The sequence below is a fragment of the Peromyscus maniculatus genome, chromosome 7, assembly GCF_049852395.1.
Source record: "Peromyscus maniculatus bairdii isolate BWxNUB_F1_BW_parent chromosome 7, HU_Pman_BW_mat_3.1, whole genome shotgun sequence".
Taxonomy (NCBI): Eukaryota; Metazoa; Chordata; class Mammalia; order Rodentia; family Cricetidae; genus Peromyscus; species Peromyscus maniculatus.
This window is the reverse complement of record NC_134858.1, coordinates 108,522,739-108,550,700: the sequence shown is the minus strand read 5'-3', so window position 1 is coordinate 108,550,700 and position 27,962 is coordinate 108,522,739. Positions and strand designations below refer to the sequence as shown.

The 27,962-nt window shown below is 47.0% G+C and overlaps 2 protein-coding genes across 9 annotated transcripts in view; one reads left to right on the top strand and one right to left on the bottom strand.

The window, feature by feature from the left end:
• Window positions 1-10,041: 10,041 nt before the first annotated feature.
• Rtp3 (receptor transporter protein 3) lies at window positions 10,042-15,233 on the top strand. 7 transcript variants are annotated; one of them, XM_042281788.2, is made up of 4 exons: window positions 10,192-10,512; window positions 10,870-10,989; window positions 11,244-11,434; window positions 13,337-15,233. In XM_042281788.2, the coding sequence occupies exons 3-4, from the start codon at window positions 11,280-11,282 to the stop codon at window positions 14,643-14,645; spliced, it is 1,464 nt and encodes a 487-aa protein (XP_042137722.2). In that variant the 5' UTR covers window positions 10,192-10,512; window positions 10,870-10,989; window positions 11,244-11,279; the 3' UTR covers window positions 14,646-15,233. The 7 variants fall into 7 exon arrangements, with proteins under 7 accessions (XP_076433287.1, XP_042137722.2, XP_076433291.1 ...); XM_076577172.1 differs by having other exon boundaries at window positions 10,042-10,512; window positions 10,747-11,434; XM_076577176.1 differs by lacking the exon at window positions 10,870-10,989.
• A 1,159-nt stretch (window positions 15,234-16,392) lies between these two features.
• Window positions 16,393-27,962, bottom strand: part of Lrrc2 (leucine rich repeat containing 2) — a 34,583-nt gene continuing 23,013 nt past the window's right edge. For both annotated transcript variants that reach the window (XM_076577178.1, XM_006975518.4), the window contains exons 5-9: window positions 27,729-27,865; window positions 25,588-25,733; window positions 22,030-22,185; window positions 20,415-20,551; window positions 16,393-18,105 (exon numbers count right to left, since the gene is read on the bottom strand). In XM_076577178.1, coding sequence (XP_076433293.1) covers window positions 18,056-18,105; window positions 20,415-20,551; window positions 22,030-22,185; window positions 25,588-25,733; window positions 27,729-27,865 — 626 coding nt within the window. In that variant the 3' untranslated portion in view covers window positions 16,393-18,055. The remainder of the gene's footprint in view (window positions 18,106-20,414; window positions 20,552-22,029; window positions 22,186-25,587; window positions 25,734-27,728; window positions 27,866-27,962) is intronic.

The following is a 27,962-nucleotide window of genomic DNA, read 5'->3' as shown; positions in this document are numbered from 1 at the left end:
CTGCTCTACATAGCAAGACCTTGTCTCCATAATAAATAAGTAAATTAGCTGGCATACATACACCTTTAATCCCAGCACTCAAGAGGCAGAGGCAGGTGGATCTCTATGACTTCAAGGCCAGCTCAGTCTACAGAATGAGTTCCAGACCAGCCAAGGCTACACAGAGAAACCATGTCTCAAATAAATAGGTAGATAGAGAGATAGATGATTGATTGATAGATAGATAGATAGATAGATAGATAGATAGATAGATAGATAGATAGGTGAATAGATAGGTGGATATGTAGGTAGATAGACCGATAGATGGATGGATGTAAAAAATCACTTCCTACCATTCGCCAATTCCTGTGGTGTGAAAACTCTCCACCTTGGCTGATTGACAATTACCAACACAGGTGACCACTGAACTAGGAACAGATAAACAACTGCACACCATCATTTCCACACCACACATGCACAATTGACTCAGGCAGCCTCAAGAATCATAGGAATGCGAGTAAGGGAAGGTCAGAGGAGCACAAAGCTCAGCAGGCTCTGGGTGGTTTAACACCACCTCCCTGGGAAGGAGGGGCAGGAAAATGATTGACAGGGTGGGCAGGAGTCAAGCTGTGGGCTAGTTATGATGTTGTTTTGTTTTATTCAAGTCTGTAATCCTAGACTTGGGGTATTATTACCTGGTTATTGTTCATTTTGTGGCAATTCGGCTATCTATACGAATATGAACTGTGTGTGGTTTTAGATATATATTACACGTGGATATAAACATTTGTTTGTAAAGGCCACTGAGGGTGGACATCGGATGACCTCAGCCTTGCGCCCCTCGCCCTCTGGAACCCACACAGCTTTCCTTAAATGCAAGCCTCTCCCTCCAATGCCAAGCTTGCCAATGGCTAAGGAGGGAAGGAATGGCAGGAGGGGCCCACGGGGTGGGTAGTCAGTGCTTGTGGCCAGCCGAGGCCCCATGGGGTAGGAATCCGAACTGGAGCTGAAAAGAGAGAGGAGGAACCAAGAAGGAACAAGGATGTTTGGGGGAGTGCCCTCTGAGCCTGGGTGCCATTCTGCATACTCAGTGGGCAAGACCCATTCTCTCTCAGCCTCCCCAAGAAGGAAGTCCTGTGACCATCCCCCAGATCTCATAGATCATGAGACCGAGGCTGGAAGTGTGGTGAAGCCACCCAGCCTTGCCTGGGTTCTCCTCTCTCCACACCCCACCCTGGAAACCTGTGGGTCTCTACTAAGTAGGCAGTGCCAGGAAGAGCCCACAATGTCCCACCGTCCTCCCACCCTAGAACTCAGCGCCTATGATCTGGGGACCCCAGCATACTGCCAGTGCAGCTGTTGGTCAAAATTAGCTGTGCCTGATGAAACAAAAACATCAAAGGCCTCCCGGGAGGAATTCAGAAATGAAGAAAAATAAGTTAAACATTCCTGGTGCCTGCTGAGAACTGAGGCCACCCGGTTGGTCTCCTCTCATACCACCCTCCCCATCATTTCCTTGGGGCACAGAGTTCCACTCTCCCAACACCCTCAGGGGCTGCCAAGGGGTCACAGGATCCAGAAGCCTGACCTCTAAACGATGCCTCCTGCCTGGCAGTCTCTTGTCTCGGGTATCTGGAACCAGCAATTCAGTGGCAATAGCCCGTCCCTGCATTTTGACAGGAGAAATGAATCTTTCTTCTTCCCAGAAGGAAGGCTGATTGGATTCTGGAACAATCAGGCCCCAATCCAGAGTCCAAGCTGGAATGGGAATCACGGAAGTTAGTAGCCAAGAACTCAAGGGTACAGCCTGGCTAGCAGGCTCTGAGGCAGGTGACCAGAAAGAAAATCTGCTGATTGGGGGCTGGTGAGCAGTCTCAATCCGTCAAAAAGCATGCCACGAAAGCATCCCCATGTTGAATCCCTTAGGACCTACATTTAAAAGCCAGACGTGCAGCGTGCAAACCAAGGTGGATGTCTCCTAAGGAGTGACCTCCAAGGTTGACATCTAACTACCTCCCTGTACCTGCACTCATATGCCTGTGCACACACACACACACACAAAACCTGGGGGCTGGACCCCAAACCTTGACCTCCGCCGGTCCACTATGCTTGTGGCTCAAGAAGACTGTGAGAACTGTGAGATGCAGCTTCCTGGGGACCAATCCATGACACCTTACTGGGGACCGAGCAGAAGTTCCCGAGGGAAGGGGCTGGGGTGGGAGGCTCTCCTGAGGGCTTGGGGAGGACCAGTGAAGAAGAGCAAGCTCTGTGGCAGGAGTGTAAAGCCACCATTGTCACAGCTGAAAGCATCAAGGGAGGTCAACGTGCCTAATGCCAGTCACGGGGCACTGTGGTCACACATCCGGGCTAGGGAGGGAGGGGCAGGCAGAGGGCACACCATGGCCCCTAGGGAAATGGCAGGCCTCCACCCAGCTAGGTAGTAGCATGTGCCTCAGCCCTAGAAACCTCAAACCAAACTGTCTCCCTGTCCAGGCCCTCACTCTTCACAGAGCCCGTTCACCTTGGCTGGCTCTGTTGCTGCCCACGGGTGTCCTTAGTCACACCCATAATGCCATGTTGCCAAGCCTGGGGTTCAGGCTTCACTCAGGTAATGCTGACATTGGTATATTGCTGGCTATAGCTCCCATCTGTGGTTATAGGGGTGGAGGCCTAGCCGGGTCCGCCACTGAGGCCTGGCCTGGCTGCTGGGGTGGATCAGGGCCCGCGCTGTGGTCCACTGTGTGAGGAGCTTCCTCGGCCTACACCACACACTCGCTTCTCCCAGAAAGAAAACCCAGGTCACAGGATGAACTGCAGTGAGGACAGCTTCAGAAAGTCACTGTGCGCTTCCCCCTGGAAAGAACCCAGGAGGGACCCACAAGAGCCAATGTCCCAGAGAACTTGCCTCAGACTCATCCTGAGAGGAGAAACCAAAGGTCAGCTTTGGAAGGAAAGGAGTGTCAGGATTTGGCTTCTCACAGAGAGCTTTTGCACTAGGACCTACTGAAGACTCGCCCTGCCCTAGACCTAGAATTGCAAGTATCAGCTGAAAGGCCCTGAGAGGACTTGGGGATGTGGGTAACTTCTAAGCCAACAGGCACAATTCCTGAGAAGCCGGCCAAGGGAAAGAGGGAGTCCAGCTCAGCCCCATGGGCAGAACCAAGGCGCCCTCTAGAGGTGGGAGCTTGCAACCTCTGTGTCCCCGTTCTTCCTGTGGACAGGCAACATGTAGGTCCTGTTCTTCATTATGGTCTGGTCAGACCCAGCAGAGACTATTTCTCCCAATTTACAGAAACTAATGTTCAGGAAGGCCAGTTTCTCAGCCCTCAGGCACCTGGTTTTGTTTTTGCTTTGTTGTGTTTGTTTGCTTATTGAGACAAAGTCTCATCATGTAGCTCTGGCTGGCCTCAAATTCAGAGATCTGCATGCTGGTGCCTCCTGAGGGCTGGAATTAAAGGTGTGCACCACCACGCCCAGCCACAAACACTGGTTAGAACAAACATTTTGTTTTGGCATAGTTTTACAGAAACATTGCAAAGTTAGTTAGGAGGGCCCCCTTACATTCCCTCATCTGGATCCCCTGGTGTTACCAGCCTTTCCCCAGGTCTGTTGATTGAAACAAGCTGTGGGCTGGAGAGGTAGCTCAGTGATTAAGAGCACTTGTTCCTGCCGAGGACCACATGGCTCTCACAGCCATCTGTAACTCCAGTTCTAGGAGATCTGATGCCCTGGGGGCACCAGGCACACAGGTAGCACACAGGTGACACACAGACATACATGCAGGTAAAACACTCATCCACATGAAATAAAATAAATTAAGAAAAAATAGCAAGCTGACATTGGTGGACAACTACTGACTAAACTCCAGGCTTTCTTTGGAGCCCACCAATTTTTCCATTAAAATCCCCATTCTGGTCTAGGATGGCATCCAGCAAGCCACCCTGCGGTCCAGTGTTGCGTCGCCAAAGTCTCCTCAGTCTCCTGTGTTGTTTATTACGGTTCATGACCTCGCCCATCTTTGGGCATCCTCTCCAGACTCATGCTGGGTTTGTCTTCTGTTTATCTGCTGACTAGATAGATGATAGGTTTGGGGAAAGATTGCCACAAAGGTGAAGCCCCTCCCACTTCATGTCCTATCAGAGGGCGCGTGCTTCCTGCATAGGAGATGCAACCTTCGATTCTGACATTTTTTTCACTGTAAATAAAGCTACTGTATGGGTTGATGTATGTATTTATACTTTAGATTATAATCCAATACTGTCTTGGTTAAAGTTACTATGACAAAATACTATGACCAAAAAGCAAGTTGGGGAGTATCTTAGTTATGGTTTCTATTGCTGTGAAGAGACACCATGACCACAGCACCTCTTATAAAGGAAAACATTTAACTGAGGTGGTGGATTACAGTTTCAAAGGTTCAGTCCATTATCATCATGGTGGGGAGCATGGCAGCATGCAGGCAGACATGGAGCTGGAGAATTTGACATCTCAATCCAAAGGCAGCATGGCTTGAGCATATATACAGAAGACCGCAAAGCCTGCCCCCATAGTGATGCACTTCCTCCAAGAAGGCCACACCCACTCCAACAAGGCCACACCTCCTAATAGTGCCACTCCCTTTGGGGACCATTTTCTTTCAAACAACCACAGGGAAGAAATGGTTTATTCAGCTTACACTTCCACCTTACTGTTCATCACTGAAGGAAGTCAGGACAGAAACTCAAGCAGGGCAGGAACCTGAAGGCAGGAGCTGATGCAGAGGCTGTGGAAGAGAGCTGCTTACTGGTTTGCTTCTCCTGGCTTGCTCAGTCTGCTTATAGAACCCAGGACCACCTGCCCAAGGATGGCTCCACCCACAATGGGCTGGGCCCCCCCCATCAATCACTGGTTAAGAAAATGCCTTACAGCTGGGTCTTCTGGAGGCATTTTCTCAGTTGAGGTTCCCTCCTGTCAGTGACGTTAGCCTGTGGTGAGTTGGCATAGACCAGGCAGCAGCAGTGTTGTGCTGTTATTTTATTGCACAAATCATTCCAGCTTCACTCAATAAAACATCCAAGTTGGCTTCTGGTCCCTCTGCGCTCACACTTGAGTTTCTTGAGCAATTTTCTATTTTGTTGAAGGCAGAATTTCATTATGTAGCCCAGGCTGGCCTCAAACTTGCAGCAAATGTCTAGTCTCTGCTTCCTGGGTGCTGGGATTACATATGTACACACTTCACCCAGATCTTCTTCTCCTCTGGAGACTTCCCAGTGCTCCAGGCTCTTCTCTCCCCTGACCCAGCCCTAGAATCAGCCATTTCTCAAAGGCATCTGATAAGTTTTAAATCCCTGTTTGCTGAATTCCCACCACCACTGATGAAATAAGCCAATTAAACCAAATTAATAAATCAAAGTTTAACGAGCAAAGCAATCCTGGGTGACCCTTGGGAAGGCAGGGGAAGAGTCACAGAAAGGTCAAAGAGGAAGGGTCACATGGCAAATATGGCTACCAGGCCTTAAGGACCTGTTTGGTGGGCTTTGAGGGGTGGGCTTGGGGAGAGAGATGCGGGGGGAGTTGAGATGGACCTTCCACCAGAACATTCCAGAGTCTTTGGGTATGTGGGTGCCAGGGGCTGAGGTGGAGCCTCCACCAGAACATTCCAGAGTCTTTGGGTATGTGGGTGCCAGGGGCTGAGGTGGAGCCTCCACCAGAACAGCGTCTTCACTCATTCTGTTAGGAAACAATGTTTAGAAACAAAGAGACAACATTGTGTGTTTGTTGCTGCTGGGGTGCTGTTAATTCTAGGACCTGTCAGCAAACAGAGGGAAAGAATATAGATATATAGATATATACAATTTAGTATATATATATATATGTGTGTGTGTGTGTGTGTGTGTGTGTGTGTGTGTGTGTGTGTGTGTATTAAGTTATAGATACATGAAAGCCAGTGAGTTTGCTCAATAAAGGCACTTGCTGCCCAACCTGATGACCTGAGTTATATCCCAGGCCCCAGGTTGAGAGAAAGAACCAAGTCCTGAAGATTATCCTCTGAGTCATCACACACACAATAATAATAATAATAAGTAAAATAAACATTTTAATTATAGATATATAGGAGCTGGAGAGATGGCTCAGCATGTAAGAGCACTGGCTGTTCTTCCAGAGGACCTGAGTTCAATTCCCAGCAACCACATGGTGGCTCACAGCCATCTGTAATGAGATCTGGTGCCCTCTTCTGGCCTGCAGGCATACATGCAGATAGAACACTATACACACAATAAATAAATAAATCTTTTTTTAAATTATAAATAAGTATATTCACCCTGTGTATTATTACCAAAATTTTGACCAACAGTAAGCCACATGTAGTAGTGTTCTCATGAGCTTATATTGGACTGGAAATTTCTTTTTGCCTGGTGACACTGTGGTTGTCATGAAGTTGCCAGTACCAGGTACTTGGATCCATAAATCCATCACCTAGTTTGCGCGCACGCACACACACACACACACACACACACACACACACACACACTTCTGTTTAGAATATCTCCTCTCCTGATATGCTCTTCAGGGGTGTAGCCATTGGTGAGGTGCACATGCTCCAGTGAGCAAGCTCCCACCCATGCTCCTGTGAGCAACCTTAATAACATCACAGGGACACACTCAGAGCTAGGGAGTGAGGGATGGGGGGATGGGGGGGTGTATGGGAGTGGGGGAGGGTGGGGGAGGTGCAGGAGGGGGGATGAAAGTAGAGCCATGGCTCCCTGGGAACAGGGAGAGAATAGTGAGAGCAGGGAGGGGTCAAGATCGGATAAGCAAGGGTTGACTGTGGTGGCAATGCATCATGGACATATGTGAAAACGTCAAAATGATATCCATTATGCTGTCTAATCATAGACGCTAAAAGACTTTTAAAATTCTTGTTATTTGCAATTCACACATGTACACTGCATATTGGCTACTCTCACCTCCAGTGTCCACCTTCCCTCCACCACACAAACCTCTCTCACGAGTTCATGACTATTTTGTTTCGTTTTGTGACTCACCAACGCTACCGAGGGCCATCTGTGTGACTGTGAATTTGGAGTTATCTGCTGGAGCCTCATGGGCTCAGCAGAGGGTCCACAACTAAAGACAGTGAGACAGTGACCCCCTCATCTATGAAAATGTCATAATGAAATACATTATTGTGTATAATTAACATATACTAATAAAAACATTTTTAAGGATTTTTTTATTTTACGTGTATGAGTGTTTGCCTCAATGTACATCTGTGTACCATATACATTCCTGGTGTCCTTGGAGATCAGATCTCCTGGAACTGAAGTGACTGGTGATTGGTTGTGAGCCTACAGCAAACAGCTTGTTAAGCTTTCTTGGTAGAGGGCACTTAAAAAAAAAAAAAAACCAACACTGTATGAGGAACGAGCACGCCTGTGTAGTCAGAAGTTTTCCTGTGTCCTACCGGGCCTGAGGTCGGGACAAATCTCTCCCACTCTCGTCCCAAAGCTGCTTAGTCCCAAGTAAACACACAGAGGCTTATATTATTTACAAACTGGATGGCCTAAGGCTCAAGCTTCTCAATAGCTAGCTCTTATAACTTAACCCATTTCTATTTACCTGTAAGTTGCCACGTGACTTCATGGCTTACTGGTACTTTCACATCTTGCTTCTCCTGGCGGTGGATTGCAGCATCTCTCCTGCCTCTCCTTTCCTCTTCCTCTCTCTCCAATTGGAATGTACCGCCTAACCTTATTCTGCCTCACCATTGGTCAAACAGCTTTATTTATCAACCAATCAGAGCAACACCTATTCACAGCGTACAGAAAGACATCCCACAGTGCTCCTGCTTGAGGCCTCATCTCCAGCTAACAGACTTGATATGGAATGGCAACAAAATCGTTTCTACAATGTAGTCTTCATCCTCTGGTCAGGGCTCAACTGGCTCTGAGCTCTGAGGCTCTGGTCTCCTCAGCTCCCTGTGGTCCCCACACATCTCCCTCATCACTGTGTCTCTCTGTGAAGCTGGCGTTTGTGTACTCCCTGCAATCCTCTTGAAGTGCAGTCCAAGCCATTGTCTATCTGCCCCAACAGCCTCAAGCCCCAATGCAAGACAATTAAGGGCAGATGAGGGATAGCCCTGATGCTCCAGAACCCTCAAATTTATTCAAATGAGCCTATCCATGGGAATCCTAAACAGACTAGGGCCGTAGAAACCCCAATTTCCGCCGAGCGGTGGTGGCACACGACTTTAATCCCAGCACTCAGGAGGCAGAGGCAGGCGGATTTCAGTGAGTTCAAGGCCAGCCTCGTCTACAGAGTGACTACAAGGACAGCCAGGACTATTACACAGAGAAACCTTGTCTCAAAAAACAAAGCAACAACAACAAAAAAAAGAAGAAGAAGAAGAAGAAGAAGAAGAAGAAGAAGAAGAAGAAGAAGAAGAAGAAGAAGAAGAAGAAGAAGAAGAAGAAGAAGAAAAGGAAGGAAGGAAGGAAGAAGGAAGAAAGGAAGAAAGGAAGAAAGGAAGGAAGAAAAAGAAACCCTGATTTCCGAGTGTAACATTCATCGCCATTAATCAGAGTAACTGTGACTGACATTCCCTCATACTAGGGATACTAGGAGAGGGTCCTTAGACCCTCAACTGAGATTCCAACCTCTCCCTCCTGGATCCCCTCCCAGTCATACATAATTCCACCCCAACTATACACGATCTCAGGAGGTGTCACAGTATAGAGGAGATGCAAAGTTAACCGAAGGAGTACCATCTGTACAGCTAGGGGAACTTGTCACCCATGCTGGGCTCAGACTTTGCAGTGACTGCCCAGCAATCCCTCACCTGTGTTCCTAAGTAATCCCAACAGACTCCCCAGCTCACCCAGCGAGGCTCAGGTGAAAGGGTTGCTTTGATCTGCTTCTGTTGCCCTAGCTGGGGTGAACTGTTTTCCCAGGAGAGGCTAATGCAAGCCTTGGGACCCTCAAGCCAGTGTCACACCTAAGCTGTGCCCTACAGCTACACTTAGCTGTTCTTTGTCCCTGGACACCCTGTGTGGGCTCACCTAGCATCCTTCTCTTGGTCGGGTTGTGAGTGACAAGCAGCTCGGCCGGTTGCCTGGCTTCTGGTGCTGTGTTGTACCCTGGTGGTCACAGAAACTTTAAATCTTCCAAGGCAGGTCTTCTCAGGTCCTTTATCACATCTGAAAACACCAGGATTTCCACACACATCCACAAGTAGACGCCTCATTCAGGCTGTCACAATTCAATCCACTTGGAGAAGACCCACACCAGTTCCTAACCACAGGCTGATGAGAGAGAGGGGAGCTTTGAACTTTGATCTTGGGGGACAGAGCTAGAAGACACAGAGGGCCTGGGAACCCTGCAGGATGTAGGGTTGCTGGCCAATCGCACTAGGCAGTAGTAACTTTCTGAAGGCCGAGACTTAGCTCCCCCAACTCAGCTCTCCTATAGAACCCGAGAGAGAAGGCCGGCCACGAGGTGCACGAAAGAGATCATGGTGGGTTCTCACTGCTCTCGGCGGTCCCAAATGTCCTGAATACAAAGTCATGTTCCTAAGGGGACTGCCATTAGGTGCTTGCGATCACATTTCAGTCACGTGATCAACACGAGCCCCTGTGTCCTCTTTGTTTAAAGCTGCCCTATTTCGTATGCAGCTGTTGACTTCTTAACATTGAGTCCACTGCCAACAACACTGGGTAACTGGGACCTGAACAAAGCTCCCTAATGCTTGTATTTTCTATATTAGAAACACCGAGGCCTTCTCTCTCTCGGGAACACATCAGCACCAGCCCTGGGGTCTGCCTTACGAGGTGAAGCCCTATGAAAGAGCCCAAAGGTGGGGAAAACATGGCACCACTGACTCCAAATAGAGAAGTTCTGCTTATGGAAACCTGGAGTAAGCAAGCAGCCAGCCGGTGGACACAACAGAGTGAAAGAGGTTGAAATGAGAAAAGCCAAAAAAAGAAAAGAACAAAGAAGCTGAACCACCTCCCCAAATGTAGTTAATTTATAACTGAGCAAATAACATTGAGAAACTAAATGGGGCCGGGAAGGAACGGGCCCTCTGTGACCTGCATCAGCATCTGGACGGGAAGTTGTTGTGATCTCGGGCCGAGACAGTGGAGCGGGAACCCCCACCCCTACCCCCACCCCAGCTTGGTTTCCAAACGTCACAGGAAGCCCCTCCCCTTGCTTCCTTCCTTTCTTCCAGGCTGAGGAGCTTCCAGGCTGGAAAAATAGGCAGGGTGATAGGTCAATGTCCCACTGGGTGGTAGGAAGACCCACCTATCTGTGGATGGAGCCTTCTGGTGTAGACACTCAGTGTCTGCCTGCCTGCCCTCCAGTGCTGTCTGCTCCAACGCTGCCGGCCTCTGCCCGGCTCTCCTTCCCTTCCTCAGTCTGGGGGCGATAGTGAAGCTTCTCGTGGAGGAAGGCGATGGATCCCTCTTGGTCTTGGGCCAGCAGCCTCCCACCCACCTAGGGACACATCACCTAACCTCCTGTACAGCACACACACTGTACCAACTTTGATTTCTGGTAAGTGGAGAATCGGGCCTAAGACCTCTGCTCAGGCTATGCTTGGTAGACAGGGACAGCTGGGTGTCTGCGGATCACCATCCTCCTGGGGAACTAGGTATGAATAGGGACTTCACAGGCTGTGGGAACCCCAGGGAGCCCATTTTGCCCCAAGCATGAGTCCAACAGCCCAGTGGATAAAGATTTTTCATACGTTAGAACGGGCAAAGGCAAGTGTGGTTTCCACCGTTCCAGGGGTTCTGTGCCGGAGGCAGCTCCTTCCTGATTTGGACTCCAGCTAGTATATTGAGACATGGAAATCAAAGAGTTGTGTGATTTCTTGTGGTGTCAACGGCTGTCCTCTGAACTTGGGAACAGATTCAACTGACCTTTGTCCCTGGGACAGAGGGAGCTGAACCACAGTCCCAATTCAAGCCTTCGGAATTGCCAGCCTGAGCCCTCACTCTCTGAAGTGGACAACCTTACCTCCTGCCACAGGTCTGTCTGGGCCCAGGAAACTCTGCCTCCACCCAGAAGACACTGGGACACCCAGGAGACCCTACCTCAGCCCAGGAGACCCTACCCAGGCCCAGGAGACCCTGCCCATACCCAGGAAACTCTGCCCAGGCCCAAGAGACCTTACCTAGCCCAGGAGACCCTGCTCTCACTCAGGAGGCCCTGCCCTCACTCAGGAGACCCTGCTCTCACTCAGGAGACCCTGCTCTCACTCAGGAGACCCTGCTCTCACTCAGGAAGCCCTACACCAGCCTAGGCACAGCACTGCAGCCATGATGGAAGACATAGAGTTATGGCAACAAGTTTTCCAGGAGCTGATTCAAGAAGTGAAACCATGGCACAAATGGACCCTCACACAAGACAATGGCCTTCTTCCTGATGTTCTGAAGCCAGGATGGATGCAGTACCAGCAAAAGACCTTTGCCAGGTGAGAGGGGTACAGTGGTCTCATGCCAGAGGTCCTTGCTTGTTTCTCACTTTTCTCCTCTGTCCAGGCTTGCACACTGAGGAATACAGGAAGGAATTCCAGCTTCAGTAGAGACTGGGGACCCTCGCCCCATCACCATGAACTGAAAACAGCGCCAGGCCTAGACACTAAGAATTCAGGCTGGGAAGTGGGACAACGAGGAAGGGGAGGTGGGGGAGGGAGAGCTCATTTACTGCATTTGCTCCCTGCCTTGAAAGACTCCCTCTTCCTGGAGCCCCTGGGGAGAGACAGGGTTACCGTGAGGAGACTCCTTGGGACAGCCCGCAGGTGCGTGGCCCAAAGCAACTCACAGCGATCGTGTCCCTCTCTACTATGAGCCGATAGATTCTTTTTTAAATAGGACGTTCAGAAGCCACCCAGCATTTCACCCTCTCTTTTCCAGGGAAAGTGGGTGCCCCAAGGCCTAGGAGTGAGATAGGATGGCACAGAGGGTAGAGCCCTGGGATTCATCATGCCGGCTGACCTCTGTGAGGGGACTGGACCTTTCCCAGGCAGTAGCTAACTTGGGAAGCTCCAGAGAAAGAAAAACCTTAGTTTGTTTATTTGAGAAGCTGGAACTCTGGCTTGGCACACAGTGGAGCTAGAGTGATGAGACCAGGCCACATCCGTGGGTGGCAGCTCAGGACCGCTCAGGACCGTTCGGTGCAGCTCAGGACAGTTCAGAACAGTTCAGGACTGCTCAGTGCAGCTCAGAACAGTTCAGGACAGCTCAGTGCAAAACTGAGGGAGATTTTCCAGCCAGTGCATTCTGTGGGACTCAGAGCTGGCTTCTCAGCCTCTCCTCCCCTCGGTTCATTTCCACATTTGCCCTAAGAGGGCAGGCTAAGATCAAAGCATAGAAAAGAGGGCCCTGGGGCGGTAGCTCAGTGGTGCATTTACTTAACATGCACAAAGTCCGAGTTTCTGCACCTAGACCTCACTCTGCCCAGGCCCCTCCAACTCCCCACCTCAGACTGCAGATGCCCTTCTCAAGCAAAGTTAGGCTCAACCGCTATGGCTCCAACCTGACTGAATCAAGAGCAAGTTCCTGGGTTATTTGATGAGCAATAAATGTCTCTGCCACACTGCGATCTTCTGGCTTTGCACAATTCCTGTTCTAGGAAGCACAGGCTTCCTCCATTTTTTTCTTCACTGTTCCTAAGAGATACTTGTGCAAATATCTTCGAGAAACTGCTCTCTCTGCTGAGACAGGGTGTCATTCTGCACCCTATTGGAGGCAAGCACTCAGAAATAATGTAAAATTCTCTGGGTTTAAGAAAAAGAATAAGTTGGAGGAGGGGACCACAAAAGAAGAGAGAGCTGGAGGCCATCATCTCTGGGGATTCTACAAATCATGGGGCCTGAGTAACAAAAGCAGGCAAGATGTCTCTGAGGCAGGGGATTGCAGCTCTCTCCTGGTCTGTGGTGGCAACTTACCCAGCACCCACTTATATCCACTTGTTGATTTCAGCACAGGGTCCTTGGGGGGGGGGGGGGCTGTTGCATGTTTAGCCTTGAATACGTTTACACCAGTGTTTGAAGAAACAATGGCTTAGGGTTGGTACCAGAGCTCCCATCCTGCCTCTTGAGCCCCAAGTCCTGGGGTGTGATGAAGGCACTGTGTGCCTTACCTCTGAGATGTACACACCGGACTTAGAAAATGTCCTAGGCCCCTTCTGAGTCAGATGGCCTGTGACGTGCTGTTTGCACAGTAAGCATCTGATTGTGGTCACAGGGCATGTTGGTGACACGGTGGAGATGAGAAGGAGGGGCTGGTTCACTTTTCTCACTGCTGTGAGAAACTCCTTTCGCCCTCTGGCAGCTGCCCACAGCTCAGCCGAAACTCTGGCCTCTTCTCCACAGGTTCCACTGTTCCTGCTGTTCTCGCAGTTGGGCCTCTGGCTGCGTCCTGACAATCTTCCACATGCACTGGTGTGAGAAGAAGGGCCAGGGCCAGGTGAAGATGAGGGTCTTCGCTCAGCGATGTAACAAGTGCCCTGAGCCTCTGTTTGCAGCTCCAGAGTTCACTTGGGACAACATCTCAAGGATCCTGAACAACCTGCTCTTCAGAATTCTGAAGAAGTGCTATGGGGAAGGGTTTAAGCAAATGGATGAGATTCCTTTGCATGGAGACACCAGTCTCCAAGGGCCACATGACAGCAGCAACTGTGAGGCATGTCTGCAGGGCTTTTGTGCTCAGAGTGGCTCAGGCCTCGCCTCAAAACCACCAGCGCGCCCACTATCTCCCACCCCCTCTAAAACAACTAGGGAGCCTCAGGTCACGACCATTTGCAGCGACGATCCCCGCTCCCAGACCTCCTCCAAAGTGGAAAAGCCCCAAGCGTCAAAAGTGGACCCCAAAGCCAGTAACCCTCCCAAAGCTGCCCTCAAGGTTAGCCACACCTCACACCCATCGACTTCAATATTGACAATCCAACAGTTGTCACGGGTAAGCTCACCTACCCCTACATGTGTCACTCAAATGCCTTCTCCCGTCAAGAGCAGCACAGCAGCAGATGCAGGAAAGAAGACCAGGTCCAAGACCCCAAAGGCATTGCCCCCACCCTCCTCAGTTGTCCCACCCACTTCCTCCTCAGTTGTCCCACCCACTTCCTCCTCAGTTGTCCCACCCACTTCCTCCTCAGTTGTCCCACCCACTTCCTCCTCAGTTGTCCCACCCACTTCCTCCTCAGTTGTCCCACCCACTTTCTCCTCAGTTGTCCCACCCACTTCCTCCTCAGTTGTCCCACCCACTTCCTCCTTATTTGTCCTACCCACTTCCTCCTTATTTGTCCCACCCACTCGCTCGTTTGCCCCACCCACTTCCTCCTTATTTGTCCCACCCACTCGCTCGTTTGCCCCACCCACTTCCTCCTTATTTGTCCCACCCACTTCCTCGTTTGTCCCACCCCCTCACTCCTATGTTGTGCCGGATTCTTGGAGACCGCCAGCAAACACCGCCTGCCAGGTAGAGAGAAGCAGCCATATCCACCCACCACGGGAATCTTGCCGTGAAGCTTGCTGCGAGGCCTGCTGCGAGGACTTCTGTGATTGCGGCAGGGCCTGCTGCCGGGGCTTTTGTAATTGCCTGTCACGTAAACCGCGTCAGTTTTTGGTCTTCCTATTCATTGTTGCTGTTATTGTGACACTTTACATAAAATATGGTATATGAGTCTTGAATGCTGAAAATGGGGGAAAAATCACAACGTCCCCCCAAAGTCACACATTGTGTAACCCCTTTATATGAAATGTCAATGAAATTAGTAGTGGAGTCCAGAGGTGGCTACCAGGACTGGAGGAAGGGAAAAGTATAAAGCCACCCTTTAACCAGTGTGGGTCTTGTGAGGAAGAGGGTGATGAAAATGTTTGGGATTTGAGGAGATGGCAACAGTCTCCCAACTCCGTCCGCGCACAAAAAGCCACTGAATTTGTCCCTCTGAAGGTGGCTAATGCTCTTTTCTTTGCCTTTTTCCCCATGGGGTGAGTTAGGGTGGGTTTGAGATCTCATCGTGTAGACAAAGTTGGTTTGAAACTCACTAAGTAATTTAGGCTAATCTAGTGGTATTGGCGCCGCCCATGACCTTGGGCTGTAGGGCCCCAAGGAGTCGGTGAAAAGGGTCACATGCCCCTTCTCCCTGCTCCTGCCTGCGAGGTGGATTCGCTCCAGGGCAGAGCAGACAACTTTAGCTGTCTACTCCGTTCTGTATGTGTAAGTGTATTTCCTCAATTTGTATCTTAATAAATTCTGTTACCCATTTAATAGACTCATGTGGATTGATCGTATAACTAGTCTCACGTTCACATCAATCCTCCTGCCTCAGCCTCTCAACTGCTTGAATCTCAGATATGAACCACGATGCTCAGCAGTTAATTTTCTTGCAACTCTCACATGAATACATTTAAAAGAATACACGGTTTTGACCTATCAGGAAGGGACAGAGTCTGAAGTGTTGAGGACTCAGAACCATTTGGAAGTCTTGAACCTGTGATCTCCTCAGCAAGTTTTGCTCGGGCCCTCCACTGTCGGTCTGGTGTGAGATGGAAGCAGTAACCTGAACGCCTGGCTTCTCAAACAGTGGTCTCCAGGGAGGTGCGTGGCTACTCTGTGATGGGGAAAAGATACTGGGGAGAGAGATGCCTTTGCAAGTCCAATTAGGGAGTTAGGGAGATGTCTCAGAAAGTGCAAGGACCTGAGTTCAGCTCTCCAGCACCAGGTAAAAGCAGGGTGTGGAGTCCTGTAGTCCCTCCAGCGCTGAGACAGACAACTTCAGGGAGGGAGTTACTGGCCAGCCAGTGTAGCCAAAAGACCAATCTACAGGCGCAGTGAGACACACTGCCTCAGTAGTAACAATAATAACACACGACACGGTGATAAAGTGAGGAAGGTACCCTGTGTCAACCTCTGGGCTCCGCACAAACCCGCACCCACAGGACAAGGTTTTTACACAAAAGGCTGGTTTTATTTAAATAAAACTTACATAAATTATGAACAGTCTATTTGTGTAAAATTCTACACTTCCGTCTTTTCACATACAATTTTCATATCTTGATATAAAACACGTATTTGAGTATGAAATAAAATTCTGAAGTCATTCAAGTAGGACAACTCATCAACTCGAAACATTTTTAAGTGTTGAGAAGAGAGGCGTGAAATTTAAAGTAGTCCTCATCTTCCGACTCTGCCCCTCTTAGCCCACCTCGAACTGTTTGCTTTTTGTTGAAGGAACCCTCTACTGAGACATCTCCACGTGCCTGGAGGATGCTAGCTGTTTTATATCTATGAAGGATAAAAATGTTTGGACTTAATTCAAACTGCTGACACAGGCAAAATACCAAGGTGCTGATTTTACCCTGTCTTCTTTCCGTTTCCTGTGAGTGGATGTGGGCGTTACATAGTTTTGCATGTGTGTAGGGCACACGTGTGTGTGTGTGTGTGTGTGTGTGTGTGTGTGTGTGTGTTGTGTGTGTGCATACACGTGCACGTGGAGAGGCCTGAGTTTGAATCATCTATCATCTTTCCACTTTATTTACTGAGCCAGGGTCTCCTATTCGAAACAAAAGCTTCCGGTGGGCTTGGCTACCTAGCCAGTTTTCTCTGAACACAGCCTGTTTCCATTTCCCAGGACTGGAATTACAGGTGGACCACCATGCTCACTTGACATTTCCATGGGTTTCTCAGCATCCTTCCTCTGGTCCTTAGATCTGGGTAGCAACAACTTCAACTGCTGAGCCATCTCCCAGCCCTACTAACCCTTTGTTTTAGGTTTTTAATTCACCTTTGTTTTGTTTTAATTAATTGTGAATGTGGTGAGCTTTTTAAGTTAGATGATTCTGAGAGCAAATCAGTTCTTCAGGTAAGAAAAAGTAAAAATCACCCCCTTTTTTTAATCACACCCACCCCAAGCCAACAGGTTAGGCCTTGCCGTACAGCATGGCAGCCACAGCGGCTATTGAAGTACACTGCATTTAAAATTTAGTTTTCCAGGGTCATCAGACACCAAATGTTCCGTGCCTGGACAGCATGGCGTCTAATAACACAGATAGAGAATGCTTCCCCGCTGCAAAGGCTGCAGCGGGTGCCATGGACTACCCCAGGGAGGAGTCCACACACACACAAAGGATACCTGTGCATTTTCCTCCTGTCTTCAAGACAACCAGCCACCTCCTGTCTGTTTTAATCTAAGACACTGGTATGAAAATAGAAGCTTTATACAGTTCTTCCAGTGGTGTAATGGGATACAAGAGCAGAGCCCAAAAGTGAGCCCTGCCTTTACCAATGCAAATACACATCCCAAGGGCTCCTGCTAGTCCCCAGCTGCACTCCAGTGGGCAGAACCCTCCTATGGTTCCCACATAGAAGCCCTTCTAGGGGTCATCAGTGGGGACTCCTCACTCACCAGGCCACCTACAGGAATGAGCGTTGAGGGCATTGCCTCTGGTTTTTGTTGTGATGTCCCAGCTCTACCAGGTAACCAGTCAGGGCAGGATGGCTCCCTAGCACATCGTTCAGACCTCCCTAGGCCCACATCATTTGAGCATCCAGTGCCCAATGTACTCCACTACCAGCCCTTCCTTCCACCCTCAAGACCCAAATTATACCTTCAGTCTCTCCTGAGAGTTAAAATACAATTTTAAATGTACTTGCCAAAATAAATTTAAAATGTGGAAATAGTAACTTGTTTAAACTCAAGGAGCATTATTCTCATTAAAAATAAATAGTATACTAAAACATTTTCAAGGTGGTAAATTCTCTTTCATTTACAACCCTCTAGCCCTTGAGTCCTGAAAATAATGCATCCAATTTCAAAACTTGTTCTATATGCTACATTTTTTAAAGAATGTATTTCCTAAAATATTAAATGTGCATTACTTAGAACAAGTATATGCAAATTAGTCTATTAATATTATTACATAAGCAGATTCATCAGTCTTCCCATATTTGAAATTTGAAAATTATTTTCTTAACAGTGATGTAGTTTCTAGACTTTGTCCTTAAGCACAAGCCACAATTCCTATAAGATGTAACACATATACAAAGATGTAGAGCACAGGGCAGATTTTGTGGTCTTCTGGTGGGTCAAGTCAAAGTTGAAGACTAAACGACACTTTAGTGGTGTAACTGGGAACAGCTTCTGCAATACAGAAAAAATATATATTTAGCTATTCACTCTTTTTAATTATTCAATTTATTTTATGTGTTTGTGTGTGTTTGTCAGCATGTATGTATGTATGTGCACCACGTACATACCCTGTGTTCCTGGAGGTCAGAAGGGAGTGTCTGAGTCCCTGGGACTGGAGTTACAGAAAAGTCAGTTGTGAGCTGCCATGTGGTGCTGGGAAATAAACCAGGGTCCTCTAGAAGAGCAGCCAGTGCTCTTAACCCCTGACCCGTATCTCCAGCCCCTTATTAATTCAGTCTTATTATGAAATATAACCATAATGTAGTGGCTTGCATCAGTACACAAAGTATTAACGCTTCATATTTTAAGTATAGAGAGTGTATGAGGCATCACCAGTGGGTAGCCAAGTTTAGAAGCATTTAGATCTAAGATGCTAACACTCTTTCTTTTGCAATCTTTCCAACCATCTCACACAGCTCCCTCTAAGCTCTGGGAACTGTATGACCATATAATAATAAAGCTGATGAGATCAATGGTAAAGGACACGGGGCTGAAGACAGCAGGTGGGCAACAATATGGTTTATAAGAGACCGGGGCTATTGCTTTCTTTCTTTCTTTTTTCAAATAATTTATTTAAATTTATTTTATGTGCATTGGTGTGAAGGTGTCAGATTCCCTGGAACTGAAGTTACAGACAGTTGTGAGCTGCCACATAGGTGCTGGAATTGAACCTGGGTCCTCTGGAAGAGCAGCCAGGGCTCTTAACCACTGAGCCATCCCTCCAGCCTGATCAGGGATATTTCTAAACCAAGCATGCTCTTGCTAAATAAGCTTAGCCTTGCTCCTCCAAGTGTTTAGGGTCCAGTCTGTCCCTTTACAGCCAAGCTGCATCTACAGATGGCCTATGCCAACCATAAGAAGTAGTCAAGTTGGGGGCTGTGGGTAGAGCACAGTGGTAGAGAACTTGTCTATCACACAAGACCTTGAGTTTGAACCCAAGAAACAAAACCCTTCCCAGCCTTTCCTGAATTATCCAACCTCCTACATTCCTCAGGATACCAACATTCTGTGGGAAAACAAACCTAAGTGAACCAACCCCTGGTTGGCCAACTGTGTTCTCCTTTATTTGTGACATTTATACAGGTATTTGGTTTGGATGAGTTGACGTTTTCAAAATTTTTTTTTAAACATTTATTTATTATATATACAGTGGTCTGCCTACATGTATACCTGCACACCAGAAGAGGGCACCAGATCTCACTACAGATGGCTATGAGCCACCATGTGGTTGCTGGGAATTGAACTCAGGACCTCTGAAAGGGTAGCCAGTGCTCTTAATCTCTGAGCCATCTCTCCAGTCCCCGTTTTCAAATTTTTAAATCAATTTTTGAAATGGAATCTTATCATCATATTAACTTAGAATATTATTTTGTCAACGTAATTAATTTAAAGATCATTTACTAGGAGGCAGGATGGCTCAGTGGATAAAAGTATTCCACTATGCAGCTGAGGTGGTCTGAGTCTGATTCCTGAAACACACAGAGGCAGGAGAGAATAGACTCCATAAGGCTGTCCCCTGACCTCCACATGCACACCTAAGCACACAAGCCCTGCCCCACATCAAGGACACACACACACACACACACACACACACACACACACACACACACAAAGTAGTATTTTTTTGTAATTTAAAGGTTACATAGTAATACAGCCTTCATGGTTTAATTGTGTGTTTCTCAGCCTCTGTGCTCTGTCATACAGTTGATACATGTAGCAAGCATGAAATAGTCTAGGAAAATCCCATGTTTCATGCAGGAGACCTGTGCAAGATCAAGGCAGACAAAATCCCAGCATGGACACAGGAGGCGGGCACGCAGGCCCACGCCTGGCTAAGGGGAAACTGGGAGCTGCTGGGAAAGGGGGGTCGGTTCTGCTAAGGGTGCAGCTCCTGCTGAGTCGGCCACACAGCCCGGAGTATATGGGCAACAGCTATGACTGAGTGGTTTTCTGACAGAGAAAAACTAAACTGGGTAGGGAAGCTGAGTGGACCAGGAGTGAAGCGGGGTGTGTGTGTGTGTGTGTGTGTGTGTGTGTGTGTGTGTGTGTGTGAATATGAACAAAACACATTCTATGAAATTCCCAAAGAACTAAGAAAAATGAGAGGAAAAAAACTCATGTCCTAAGGAAATGCATTATTGCTTCACAAATAGTCACAAATAATGTTTTTTGTCAATTTGACTTACGTTGATGTATGTATTTCATGAACAGGTGGAGTTTATATAATACATTTTAGATGGTTTTAAATATTCCCAACTCACCTCTTTCTTTAAGATCTTCAATGTATGCTTTCATAAACTCTTTGTCAAAATGCTGACGGTCCTGTTCACTTTCTATTATTTCATCGCTGTCTTGACATTGGGTCTTATCAATAGGATTGTCCATAAGGCTTACAAATCTGTTGGGGAAAGTATGGGAAGCAGCACATGTTTACTGTGAATGTTCAATTGCAAAACTCCTCTTCAGTGTGTTGGAGAGATGTCTCAGCAGTCAAAAGCACTGACTGTTCTTCCAGAGGACCAGGGTTCGATTCCCAGCACCTACATGCTGGCTCACAACCATCTGTAACTCCAGTTACAGGGGATCCAAGCCTTCTTCTGATCAATGAGGGTGTCATGCATGCATGCAGGCAAGCAAAACACTCATACACATAAAATAAAATAAATACATTTAAAAAAAAAAAAAGAATATAGGAGGCAGAAGCAGGTAGATGTCTGAGAGTTTGAGGCCAGCCTGGTTTACATGGTGAGTTCTAGGACAGCCAGGGCTATGGAGAGAGGCCCTGTCTCAAAAAAAAGAAAGGAAAGAAGAAAGGAAGGGAGGGAGAGAGGGAGGGAGGGTGGGAGGGAGAGAGGAAGGAAGGAAGAAGGAAGGAAGGAAGGAAAGAAGGAAGGAAGGAAAGAAGGAAGGAAGGAAGGAAGAAAAATAGATATCACACACACACACACACACACACACACATATATATATATAATCACTTTGATTTCTTTTTTATCAACATTTAAAGAGTGTGAAGACTTTTTTCTGAAGCAGTGGTTTCTTTAATTGGCCTATTTGTTCATTCTTTCCTTTTTCCATTCCAGCACTGAGCCACACGCAGCCTATCATTATTTTTCTTTAATCAATAACCCGGGGGTGGAGCTCAGTTGGCACAGTGCCTCCTTAGCTGCACAAACCCCGGTTTTCATCCCTAGCAGCACATAACCTGTGCACGCCTGCAATCCCAATTCTCAGGAGGTGGAAGCAGGAGAATAAGAAGTTCAAGGTCAGCCTCAACTTCATAGTGGCTGAGGCACATAAGACCCTGTCCAATAGAAATTAAAAGACCTGAGCCAGCCAATCAGAATCCTGTTTTTCCTTTATCTTGCTCACAACACACCATTTTGGTTTTGGTCTCCTCGTAATGATAAATGAAGATGCATACAAAAGTTTCCGAGGGCACGGTCTCTTGCCTCGTCATCTTTCTATCTGCTTGGGAGTGAACAAGACTTCACCCCAGACTGGAGCCCATATCGCCTTTCCATGGATGGTTGTCTCTGTTTTGGAGTTCACTGAGGGAAATCAGAAAGATGAGGCAAGCAGAGAGGATTCCTTGAGCAGCAGTATCTGGCCTATCCAGGGCAGCAGGGATGTGGCAGCTGAGAGACAGATGAGCACCCAAGCCTGGGTCCCCACCTCATGCTGTCCGTTGCCAAGTAGTTTTTGTAGCTGCAGAAATTCAATGATGTGCACTACTCAGGGCATGTGAAAAACGAACAACCCCCTCCCGATTCCTGTAGAAAGTGGAGTCGGGTCAGATTCTCAGTGTTTGAGGAGCCCCTGATCAGGGGCGTCAAGGGTGCTGTCCTGGGAGCCCTCCCCTTCCCACGTACTCACTTTAAAGGTGTGGAGGCATCGCAGAGAGCGGTCGGGAGCTCCACCAGGTGGTCCCCACTGACAACCAGCAAGGTGAGCTTTTTGAGGTTGAGCATGGCTTGAGGAAGGTAGGTCAGCTTGTTTTTATACAGGAGGAAGCCCTGCAGCTCTTCCAGCCTGTGGAGGAGAAGCCAGGGCTCAGGACAGGCTCCACAGGGAACTACAGGGATCTACGGTGCTCCGGCCGGGAAAGCCTGCTCGGCTCATCCCTCCAAAACATGTGTGCAACCACAAGCTTTCTCTTCACATTTCGACAGAGTTATGACACTTTTTAAATTATGCATATAACCATGAAGATTTTACTTTACTGACTAAATCACCCACTGAAGACAGGTTCAGCAACAATACAGAACACGGCCCACTGGGCCTCAGAAATCAGCAGACTCCTCTAAGTGTCTCCTGCATTTAGACCCTCCCTCCAGATTATTTTTTTCATTACAAAGTCTCATGTAATGCCACAAATTTCTCAAAAAGTCCTGTCATTTCAAACACAAACAAGTCCTACTTGGTCTCCTTAGCCCAGGAAGGCATTCATTCATCACAGGGACCAAGAGTAGAGAAATGTCACCTGAGAAATGTCATGCTAAGGCCTAAACCAAGGCCGGTCTGTGAATCATAACAGTTTTTTTATACTTCCCTGTAAATAAGAGTGTAGACTCTACCAGGCAGTGGTAGAGTCCCAGCATTTGGGAGGCGGAAGTAGGAGGATCTCTGTGAGTTCAAGGCCAGCCTGCTCTACAGAACTAGTTCTAGGACAGCCAGGGCTACACAGAAGCCCTGTCTCGGGGTGTGGGGCGGGGAGGTGTAGACTCCAAGGGTACACAGGTTATATGTCGTTCATTAAGCCCAGCCCACTCTCCAGGCCCAGCATAAGAAGCCTAATAATATCAGTGGCATGAATGACTGAATCAATCTATCTCACGTTACATGTTTCAGTGCAATAATTATTTTTTAAAGAACTGGTTACATTTTAAATTAATTTTATTTTTATTTCTGTGTACGCACACACACACATGAAGGGGCACATTCACATAAGCATATGGAGGTCAAAGGTCATCACTGAGGGTTCCTGTTATTCCTAGCCACTTCTGGAGTCACATGACCCACTGCCAGCAGTCAGGCAAAATGCTTAGTCACTCCAGGGCCTTATGTCCTATGTAATCTGCACGCAGTGATCACGTAATCTATGCGCATGCGTGATGTAGCTACATAAGCCCACATACGCATGCGTGAGGTGACCTATAAAAGCAGACTCTACCCCCTGCACTGTTCTTTTCGGTAGGCCTACCCACCTCCACCCTTCCCTTCCCTAATAAAAACTCTTACAGTGGGTTCCGTTGTACCTTGTTTTCTCGCCCCGGTAAATAAAGAACACTTCCACCTTATTTTCTAAGAATTATTTCTTTAATTATGTGTACATGAGTGCAGGTGCCCGCAGAGGTCGGAGTGCTGTATGCTCTGGAGCTGCAGTTACAGGCAGTTGGGAACTTTGCAGAGTGGGTGCTGGGAACTGAACCGGGGCCTCGGAAAGAGCAGTTACGTGCTCTTTTCTGCTTTGTGTTCGTGTTTTGAAACCAGGTCTCTTATGTAATCCTGGCTGTCCTGGAACTCTAAATGTAGATCAGACTAGTCTTGAACTCACAGAAATCTGCCTGCCTGTCTCCTGAGGGCTGGGGCTAAAAGTATGCGCCACCACACCTGGCTACTCAGTGCTCCTAATAGTGAAGCTACCTCCCCAGACCCTTCACTTTATCTTTTAATTTTTATAAATTATGTATACTTATGTGTATCTCTGTGTGAATATGTACACATGCGTGCGAGTGCCTGTTGAGTCAGATCCCCAGGAACTGGAGTTACAGGTGGTTGTGAGCCATCTGATGTGGGTTCTGGGAACTGAACTCTGGACCTCTGAGAGCAGTACTCAGTCTTAACCACTGGGCCATCTCACCAGCCCTCCACCTTGTCTTTTGAGGCAGGATCCCTCACTGAACCTGGTGATTACCAATTGGCTAGACTGGCCGCCACAAACTCCAGGGACCCACCTGTCTTTGCACTAGGGTTACAGCTGGGAGCAGCCACACAAACTATTACAGGACTATTATTATTAGGGGTCCAGCTTAGGCCCTCGGGCTGGCACAGCAGACACTCCCCCACTGAGCCATCTCCCCGACACATAGTAATTAGTTTTTTGTTTTGGTTTGGTTTTTTTAAGATTTATTTATTTATTGTGTATACAGTGTTCTGTCTGCATGTATCCCTGACCACCACAAGAGGGCACCAGATCTTATTACAGATGATTGTGAGCCACCATGTGGTTGCTGGGATTCAAACTCAGGACCTCTAGAAGAGCAGCCAGTGCTCTTAACCTCTGAGCCATCTCTCCAGCCCAGTAATTGTTTTTATATAACATTTTTTTTTTGAAGACAGGGTTTCTCTATGTAACAGTCCCAGCTGTCCTGGAACTTGCTTTGTTGACCAGGCTGGCCTGGAACTCACAGAGATCCACCTCTCAAGTGCTGGGATTAAAGGTACGTGTGACCACTGCCTGGCAGTAATTGTTTTTAAAAAGGAAATAGCTTCGTGGATACAATTTAGCAACATAACTAACATGTCAATTCTGTTTAAAGATTATATACCTTAAATTAATAAATGAAAAGTAATAAAAATTCCCCTCCCTGGTACTGTTCTAAGCAGAGTGATGCTTCTCTACACATAATAAATTTTCTTTTCCATTCCTGTGGAGTAAAACTCGCAATGTTATTCCATGAAAGACTGAAGCCTAGTCAAGAGCTCACATCAGTGATCTTTGCACTCAGGAAGCTGAGTCAGGAGCATTGTGGGTTCTGGGCCTTTCCAGGCTACAGAGCAAAGCCTTATCTCAAAAGTAATAAATAAATAGATAGATAGATGGATGGATGGATGGATGGATGGATGGATGGATGGATGGATGGATAGATAGATAGATAGATAGATAGATAGATAGATAGATAAAGTAAAAATCTCTTCTAAGCTGTCTGTGGTGGCATATGTACATGAGTTTAAGGCTAACCTGGGCTACTTTGCAAGACTCTGTCTCAAAGAAAGGGAGAAAAGGAAGATGCAGTGAGGTGGCTCAGCAGGTAAGGGCGCCTGCCACCAGCCTGACAAAAAAAATCCAGGTGTGGTGTTGGATACTTTTAATCCCAGCACTTGAAGACAAAGGCAAGCAGATCTGTGAGTTCAAGGTCAACCTGGTCTATATAGTAGGTTCAAGCACAGCCAGGGCTACAAAGAATCTGTCATTACATAAAAAATAAATAGATAAATAAATAAAAAACCAAAGCAGACGTGTTCAAATGCATACATACATGTATGTGTTATACACAACAGAAATTGTCTTATTCTATCATTTCCTAGAGCCAAACTCCGGAAAATTAGTTGGTTTCAAAGAATATTTATGTGCAGCACATCTAAAGTGTTAGCAGTCTTAATGTGTTAGCAATTAGCTCATATACCTCACCTTAGGATGCAAGTAGCTACCTGTCTATGTCTTGTGGCAGGTCACTCAGATTATTGCTGCTGATATCCAACCACTGTAGACGGCACATCCGCAGGACACAGATCGGGACACTGGAGAACTTGTTTGCTGAGATATCAACAAACGTCACTTGCTTCAAGTTACTCAACTAGAAAGGAATAAGAGAATATTCTAGTTATCCTCTGTGACGGCTAATCTTGATCGTTAATTTGACAGGATTGAGAATCACCATGGAAACAAGTCTCTGGGCAAGTCTGGGAGGGACTGTGTAGATTCAGTCAGTTTGGAAGACCCACCTTAACTGTGGGTGGCACCATTTCCCAGGCTGGGGTCCTAGGCTGCGCAAAAGGGAAAAGCAAGCTCAGCACCAGCGTGCATCACTCTTGGCTTCTTACTACGCAGTGTGAATGGCTACCTCAAGCTCCTGCGGCCATGACTTCCCTGCCGTGATGGACGGTCCCCTGGGAGTGTGAGCCACACTCCAGGAGCTGCTCTTGTCAGCAGCTGTATACTGGCATCAAGACAGGCAACTAATACGCCTTGTGAAATGGGAATTAAGTTCAATTTATAGCATTTAGAATAATATTTCTTCTTCAAAGCATCCATGAACGTATGTATAAATAAAAAAATAAATAAAAATAAAAAACCAGCTATTGGCCAATCAGTTTTTTATTAGCAAATGAGAGTAATACATAGTTATACTATAGAAAAGGATTGTTCCACAGCAAATGAGAGGCAGTGTCTGGTAATAGTGGATGATAACACTCATCTCACCTTGAATGTGCTTGGCCATGGGGCTCAGTCAGGACCCACTCTCCACTACTCAGATCTGTACATGCTCCAATCCCCCCAGTCCAGAAAGTCCAGCTTCACTCAGGTGTTCAGAGTGGAGGTAAGCTAGGTCATCTTTGTCTGCTCATCACCCCTTCACACCCCAGTCCAAGGTGCTGTCAGTCATTTGCACTTGGGCAAATCCTTTTAATACCCCAAATTTCAACAAGGTAGAGTTTGCATGTCACAAAACATCCCTATCATGGATGTACAGTGAACCATAACTCAAATCTACTTTGTCTCTCTACACATTTTTCTTCCTGGAAATTTCATGTAATACTCTTTTTTTTTTTTTTTTTTTTTTTTTTTTTTTTTTTTGGTTTTTCGAGACAGGGTTTCTCTGTGTAGCTTTGCGCCTTACCTGGAACTCACTTGGTAGCCCAGGCTGGCCTCGAACTCACAGAGATCCGCCTGGCTCTGCCTCCCGAGTGCTGGGATTAAAGGCGTGCGCCACCACCGCCCGGCTATGTAATACTCTTTTAAATCTGGTTTCTTTCATCTAGGGTGTTTTTCAAATTCTTCATTTATGTCATAATATGTATGGAGTTAGACAAGGATTTTAATTTTCCCAAAACATTCTACTGAATTGATTGTCCTTTTTCTATTGAATTTCCATGGTGATTTTGTTGAAAAATCAGTTGATTGTAAATACAATATCACTGGGCATGGTGTTACACACCTTTAATCCCAGCACTCATGAGGCAGAGACAGCAGATCTGTGTGAGTTCAGGGCCAACCCAGTACAGAGCAAGTTTCAGGCCAGCTAGGACTACATAGCAATACGATCTCACAATAAAATTATAATATATAATGTAAATATATGCATATATTATGGATATCTCTGAAATCTCAATTCTGTCCTATTTTTCCGTATGTCTGTCTTTATGTAAATAAATGCTATAATTTTACAGTATGTTTTGAAATTGCATAATCTAAGTTTCCTAGTTTTGTCCTATTTCAAACTTGTTTGGCAACTCTTTTTTTTTTTTTTTTTTAAAGATTTATTTATTTATTATGTATACAGAAGAGGGCACCAGATCTCACTACAGATGGTTGTGAGCCACCATGTGGTTGCTGGGAATTGAACTCAGAACCTCTGGAAGGGCAGTCAGTGCTCTTAACCTCTGAGCCATCTCTCCAGCCCCTTGTTTAGCAACTCTTATATTTTCATGTAAAGCCTGAGAACAACCTAGCAATTAAAAAGAGAAAAAAGAAACAACCTAGAGGTTTTAGTAAATTTTTCTTGAGGTCTAAAACAATCCATGTCATAAGTTTAAAAAAGTAAGTCACAGAGCAGAGATGTGTGTCTTACTTCAAAGGGGAGCTCCATCAGGTCCAGGTTCCCAGAGCAGTCTAGTTTCTCCAGATTCTCACAGTCTCCCAGCTCAGGGGGAATACTCTTCAGATGGTTAAAACTCACATTGAGTTCTTTCAGGTTCTTTAAGCGACCTGGCAACACAAAAAGTCAACCTCCATTGGGTAGGTCCTTCAAAGCCTTTTAAGAACAGAAACAAGCTAGGTACATTGCACAGGCCTTTAATTTCAG